The 7,496-nt window shown below is 43.8% G+C and overlaps 1 protein-coding gene across 5 annotated transcripts in view; it reads right to left on the bottom strand.

Annotated features, from left to right (window-relative positions):
* Positions 1-283: 283 nt before the first annotated feature.
* Positions 284-7,496, bottom strand: part of NELFCD (negative elongation factor complex member C/D) — a 29,350-nt gene continuing 22,137 nt past the window's right edge. For all 5 annotated transcript variants that reach the window (XM_085889526.1, XM_085889525.1, XM_085889522.1 and 2 more), the window contains one exon: positions 284-1,328. In XM_085889526.1, coding sequence (XP_085745652.1) covers positions 1,297-1,328 — 32 coding nt within the window. In that variant the 3' untranslated portion in view covers positions 284-1,296. The remainder of the gene's footprint in view (positions 1,329-7,496) is intronic.

Below are 7,496 nucleotides of genomic sequence, written 5' to 3'. Positions count from 1 at the left end.
ACTTGAAGCCGAGGTCATTTCAAAATGTACTTTTGAATGTAGGTCAGCAGCTGGATCGGTGGGATAAAGCACTGCAAGAGAAGTTGCAATAACGCAGAGCAAGGGTTCGCATGCTACAAAATGCCAAGTTGATTGCTCACAACATGCAAGGAATAAGGAATGATGGAAACCACCAAACCTCGTGTCAATCTCCGTCTCCTGTGCCATACAAGTCAACCCCAAAGAAGGTCCTGCACTCCTACAAGTACCTCCATGTGAATGATGTACAACGCGCAGTCATTGGTAATAACACCAACAACGTGCATCATTTTTATTGTTGAAATCAAATCAAACAAAAACATGGGAATAGTAAAAATTAAAAATTATGATAATTTGCTAACAAAAAAAATAAATAAATAAAAATCAGTGTTTCACTCAAATCGATCATCCCTCGTCCAGTGCGTTTGAAAGAGGAGACAACCGGAGCACGCAGAGTGCACATTCTGCTTGGAGTCAAAACTACCCAGGGGCAGGAGTGGGAAGTCATCCCACAACAACGCCGGTGAGCCTACGTCAGACTCTTGAGCTGTTTTGCTGAAGAGCTAACAAGTTGAATGGTAGGCCCATCGAGATGGTGCAACATCAAGCCACGCGAAACCCTACACCTCATTCTGATGGCTTGGTACAACGCTCCCCAAAATACAAGACCTCTGCATTACACCTAGTTTGGTACAATGTCCTCCCTGGATGACGTGGTTTCAAGCTCTGTGACCCCCTTGGGAATGCAGAATTTAAGCTCAGGGAATGCAAACCATAGATTATGAACACAAGCAACAGAGCTTGTTCTCACAAGGTACCTGGTGAAATTTAAAAGAATAATAATAATAATAATAATAATAATAATAATAATAAAACACAAAAAAAACACATGGGTCATCAAACTGTAACAGCAGGTATTAAACCAAAATAAAAGGTCAATCAAGGGTTCATAACGTCAGTCACTCTCAATGTGCACATGTTGGACAAAACTTGCCAGATACCTGTCCGACCGTGATCTTGCAAAGCAGCAGCAGAGACTTTTCAGGCAAGCACCAATAAGGCCCGCGAACCTGCTGGCAAGTTATGAGGCATCAGAAATGACAAATAACCATAAAATTCCATCGGTCTCGACTCAAGCCAGGTTGTCTCCTCGCAGCATCGCAGAAAAAGTGCAGAGGGACAGGTCGGCATGAAATACGCTGGCCTAACACAGGCCCCACCGGATCTGTGGCACCGGCACCTCATTTTCCTTGCACCAAGTCCAATGAAAATGAAAATTTAGCTCCCCATGAAGTTAGACTTGCAGTGAGCTGCAACACACACACACACACACACACACACACACACATACACACACACACACACACACACACACACACACACACACACACACACACACACACACACACACACACACACACACACACACACACACACACACACACACACACACACACACACACACACACAGAGTTATTAACCCATTAAGGGTCCTGGTGTTATTGTGACCAAAATAGTTACACAGCTCACAGAGAGGAGACACGAATCCGAGGGAGAGTGGCGTAACCAGAATGGCTTTGCATATCATGCCTGTGGTCCCATTAATTGCTTTCTCTGTCAACTCGATTCTCACCGTCACAAACTGCTCTCTCGCTCGCTGTATCTCTCCTCTATTAATTATTATTCAAAAGCTACAGATTACTTTCCAAGCAACAGACTTTGGTTTCCTTCACTGCTGATGCATTCAAACACCTTTGGTGTTCACCGAGCACGCATCCCACATTAAATCTTGTACAGTACACCAAAAGGCATGGTGAGAGTAAATTACATGTATGGTAGGTTTTCTTTGTTATACAAGGCTCCGGGCCTCTAAGGTAATGTAGGAGCAAAATGACAAAAGGCAGCAGATTCACAAACTAGCAAAGGGTATTGGGAAGGGTGCTTGAGGGGTGGGGGGACACACGAGAATGAAATAAGGGAATAATACACAAACAGGCAACGATAGCCCAGAGAGGAACACAATGGGAAAGAATCAGCACATGTTGAAGGGATTGTGGATGTGCATGGCTGAGCCCATGAGGTAGTGATGGGCAGTGCATTTGAAAGACTGAATGCTTGAAGGACAAGACAATGGACACAGGGAATGATCCCACAATTGGGAGAATAAGGGGACGGATGAATGCGGGTGGGCAACCAGTGTGGACCTTGAGAGATATGACATCGCATGGGTAACTTGGACAAAGAAAGACGCGTCGTGGGACGAATGCTTCAAACGTCATGTGCGAGTTCCAGCCTTTCACCATGAAGGAAGCTACTTGCGAGGGTGTGACCATAACGTTTTACAAGCTGAAGCTGTTGCCCTGCTCTGACACCATGCTTACGATACAGTGGAAGGTATGTCTCCAAAATGCACGAGAAATGATCGCAGGTTTCAAGACCGGTGGCACAAACCAAAATAAAAAGTAGTGGCAGCAAAATACATTTAAAGGCAGTCGCTAACTGGGCGTCCAGTCATACAAAATCCTTCCTTGGCAGACCTGAACTATCCATCTGCAAGGCCTTCATCCACAGTTTGATGGAATAATGCTCGCTGCTCTGGGTTGGCTCCCCTGCTTCACACCTTGCTGAGCTTGAGGCTGTCAAAACCAAGGCCTTCAAGATTATTGGAATTTCCTGTTATGAACCTAGGTCTAAGGACCTATTCACTTTCCCATTGCAGACAGGTCGATGGTCTCGGTCTTCAACTGCCTCCATTCTGGTTTTGCACCTCGATCTAGTTTCTTATCTGACGGAATTTGTGAATTTCGAACTCTCATGAGAATATGCACTGAATGAACTTGCTCATGAAAATTTGGTGAAAATATAGCTTTCCATCAATTTAACAACTTCAATCAAGCTTTCCAGATAAGAATTCGGTGAAAGTGAAAACTGATGTTTCCCTCATGACTTCACCAAACCATTTACCAAAAAGGGAAGTTAATGTGACTGCCATATTTATTAGAATGTTTGCTATTCACGAATGTTATTTAATTAAATGCAGTGCTTGTATGGAACTCGTTTTGCAGGCAGGGCGATAAATCGATGTACGCCTCCCATCGGAGGGCCGGGTGTTCTATCTGCGAGCATTAGTATGTGACAAAGGTTCCATGGTGTTCTTCGCAAAGAGGTACAAGAGCCATCACCGTCACTCTGATGAACAAATGACAAATTCCTGCTCTAACTACCAGGGGCACTGCATCAGCAGAACAGCCACACCCCCAGGAAATGACACAATCCAACAGCCACATGGTTTACAATAAGTGATAATGATCGTATGCAACTCCAGGACACCTTCTTTCCTGCACTACTAAAGAGAGTGGACTGACCAGAAGTGCGCTGCATGTAACAGTTAAGGCAGGCCGGGACATCAATGCTGGATTCATATGAGAGCTTCACAAAGAAGCTATAAAATGAACCTACAGCTTATTTTGTTTATCATATGCAGACTGCAGAGGGCTTTCACAATAATAACTCAAAAGCATCTGAAAAGGCAAAGCCTGTCCACTTTGAATTCAGACTTCTCTTCCATATGCCAAACGGTACCTTTGACCTTTTAACCAAATTATTAATTTGTCCTCTCCATATTTTCATCAAACTTTGTTGAAAATATGATGACAAAAGCTCAAATGGTAAAAAACGATATGGCCTGGACAGAGACACACTGACAGACACACAATTGCAAAACCCCGTCTCCCACTGCGCGGCGTATGGTCTAATAAAGAATAATTTTGCTGGTGTCGGCTCAAAGTCGTGTCATTGTGGTTCTGGCTCCTCGGCAATAAAAAAAAAACAAATAAAATTGGATCTTTCGTAGAACAATAGTTTTTTTCCATTTACCTGTTTAGTTAAGGGTACGGTATTGTAATACATGTGGATAAATTAGCATTGCATATGTATTAGATGGTCTTTTCCCATCCACAGTCCTTTTCATGATACAACACCTCATTTTCTTCTTTTGACACTACTTCTTGAAATGGTTTGAACTGGATGAGTCACATCTTACCGCCTTTTTGCCAAGCTGTTTCCATGGTAGCAGGTTTTATACGGGACAGGCTCGTTAATTACCAATCGTCTTGTTGACGTGGATTAAATAGCTATCTGTGGTTAGCTTTGACGTTTGATATAGGACATATCAGCAAAGGGATAGATAGCTCCCTTTGCCAAATGATTGCCTATTGGATGTACCTCTCTCCCCGAACTGGTTTGAACTAACCGATCGTCACAGTACTGGTACGGGAGAGGAATTCGGATTAGAAAAGATACACACACCCAATTAAAGCAGAAGAGGTCTGTGAAGCTCAACGCACGCAAACAATTGCATAGAGTGAGGAGACTACATGTTCTAGGCAGTCTATGGTATCCCCTATGAGATTGGGGGGGCACATGTAAATTGGTGGACAGATGGTAATAAAAGGCTGGTGAGCATGAACCTTCAGTCTTGTATTGGAATCTGGACTGGAGCCTTTGGATGTTGTCTTAGTCATGTGTCTTGGAGTCGGACACAGCTCACGCTCACCCGGTTCATCGCTGGCTCAATTTGTCAGCCCTGCCACGTCTTCAGTCATCTCCCTGCGATTTGCAACAAGCCATGCTGTGTGAGACTAGCGCTGCACATCGGAGAGGAGAGTGGAAGAGACTGCACCGGCTTTTCAAAGCTGTCGCCAAGGTTCGAGGGGTCCAAAATATTTACCCACACTCTTTTTCATCTGTCTCTGTCTCCTTGGGCCCATATCATAGTGCAAAGTTGACTTTCTATATCCGATATCCATGGGTCGAGAGTGTACGTGTCGTGGATAATGGGAAATTGTTGACGACTTGACTTGTATATACAGGTAGTGGACAAAAAAACAAATGGAAACACCTGGGTAAATGAGGGACACCAAGTATATTGAAAGCAACAGCTTCCAGACAGGTGTGGCCCATGTGTTGATTAAGCAAATAACGTCCCAGAATACTTAGGGACATGCATAAAAATGCTGCACAGGTTGCCTATATTTATAGCTAGCATGGCTGCAAGAGACCTCAGTGACTTCGAAAGAGTGGTGATTGTTGGGGCACGTTTGCCAGGAGCTTCAGTGACAAAGGCAACTCAACTTGCTGATGTTTTATGAGCAACGGTGTCCAAGGTGATGTTGGCATGGAACTCTGAGGGAAAGACATCAGCAAAGGGCAATAGTGGGCAGAAACGCCTTCTCTAGGATTGTGATATCAGTGCAATAATTCAAAGTGCAAGGCAAAGCAGGTGAGCAAATGCAGATCAATCGATTTAAATTTCCATCTGGGGTGCGAGCAGCCAGTTTCATAAAAAACGATCCGCCGAGAACTCCATAGAGCAGGATACCGGTCGGGTTGCAGTGCACAAACCGCTCATCACACCTGGCAATGCACGTTTGAGAGTCGAGTGGTGCAAAGAGCACAGGCAATGTACGACCGAGGCAGTGGAGAAATATGGTCAAATGAATCATCCTTCACCATGTTCTCGACAAACATGACGAGTGCACATGTGGTGCCAACCCAAAGAACACAACAAGCCTGAGTGCTTGGTTCCAACAGTGAGGGGTTATTGTGGTTCTGTAATGTTGTGGGGCACATTTTCCTGGCAGAATTTGGGTGCAGTCATTCCCTTAGAAGGCAAAGTCAATGCCAATCACTACTTAATGGTATCGAGTGATCATTTCCACCCCAAGTTGCAGCATTTCTTTCCTGCCAGGAAGGGTGTCTTCCAGGATGACAATGCCCCCACCCACAGAGCACATGTGGTTGCCCAATGGTTTGAGGATTGTGACAATGATGTTTTCCATATGTCATGGCCTTTTCAATTACCAGATCTGAATCCATTCGATTCGTTATTTTATGGGATATTTTGGAACGACACCCGAGACAGCGTTTTCCACCTTCATCAAACAGGTGCAAGTTGATCGACTTTCTCGAGGAAGAAAGGTGCTGCATCCCTCCTGCAGAATTCCAAATGCTGGTGGACTCTATGCCAGGGTGCATACAGGCAGTACTGGCCAGAAGCAGTGGACAAAACACCCTATGAAGTGACTCTACATTGGAGTTTACAATTTTTGTCCAGGACCTGCATGTACTTTGTTGATTTTTTAATACATGTGTGAAACCAAACTTGTCTCCTGACGATGACTCCTGCTCACAGGCTTCAGCGGGTTTGTAAAATGTTACAATGCCGTTCACAGGTTTCTGATTCGGTCATTGACAGTCTCACAAGACCCGTTCTCATTGGCCGAGTGTGCAGACACAGACTGATAATGAAAGTGGTCAAACATTTCCACGGTACAGGGCATTACAGCAATCCACACAGCAGCGACCAATGGCATTTGGCTGTTAACTTGGATTTACGAATATTTATTCATCAAGCCGTATGCACAAAGATTGCATAGTTGCCAACTCTACTGCTTTTAGCCATAATCTACCGTTTTTTTGCATACACAAACAGCCTACCGATTGCCAATAATAGTGAAAAATTCCACTTTCACAAAATAATAGGTCTCATTGAAGTTTTTGATAGATTTATAAGTGGCAAGGTTTCTGGAAGCCTTAGGGTTTAATTCATTAGAAAACATAATTATTCTGCTTTAAATTTGCAGAAAGTGGCTTAGAAGGTACAAATTTAAGTATAAAATTACAAAATTCCCCTATCCGTGGAGGGCATTTTTGAATGTACCCCTACGTGCATTATCTAGTACCTATTTAATATACCTACTCATGCTTCATATAGCACAGATTAGTGCATATCCAGTAGCTATTTAATACACCAACCAGTTCTTAATACAGTACTCATTTGTGCATTATCCCGTCCAGATTAGTGCATATCCATTACCAATCAAATACACCCACTAGTGCTTAATACAGTTCCGATTCTTGCATTATTCACTACCCACTGAATGTACCCTCGAGTGCATTATTCAATACCAATTGAATGTAGTCATCAGTGCATTATCAACCCACACTGTCTGCCTTTGAGCTGTACTTCTCAATCAAAAACAACAGTAACAGCATTTTAAATAACATCGTTATGGTCACGGGTCTTCAAAGGGTAAGGTTCGGAATAGTTCCCAAGTCCGCTGGTGTAATTTGGTGCAAATTGGTATTTAAAAACACACGCCCGTGGTAAATTTGCCTGACAAAAATCGGCCGAGCAAGCCATCAAGCAATTCGCTAATGGACGCGCTGAATGCGCAAGACTAATTTACCCATCTAACAAATATATTTGCCAATTTGCTACGCGCTATATTGCCCATGGCCAATTACCACACACGTTGTCATTTAACAATGGATTTATTACAAAAACAATTGGGTGGGGAAGAAGAAGAACAGCAACAACAACAACAACAACAACAACAACAGCAGCAGCAGCAGCAGCAGCAGCAGCAGCAGCAGCAGCAGCAGCAGCAGCAGCAGCAGCAGCAGCAGCAGCAGCA

Source organism: Eptatretus burgeri, chromosome 7 (assembly GCF_056783735.1).
Source record: "Eptatretus burgeri isolate ZD-2024b chromosome 7, Ebu_testis_v1, whole genome shotgun sequence".
Lineage (NCBI taxonomy): Eukaryota > Metazoa > Chordata > Myxini > Myxiniformes > Myxinidae > Eptatretus > Eptatretus burgeri.
Note: the sequence above shows the minus strand (reverse complement) of the source record. Positions and strands in the feature narration are given on the sequence as shown.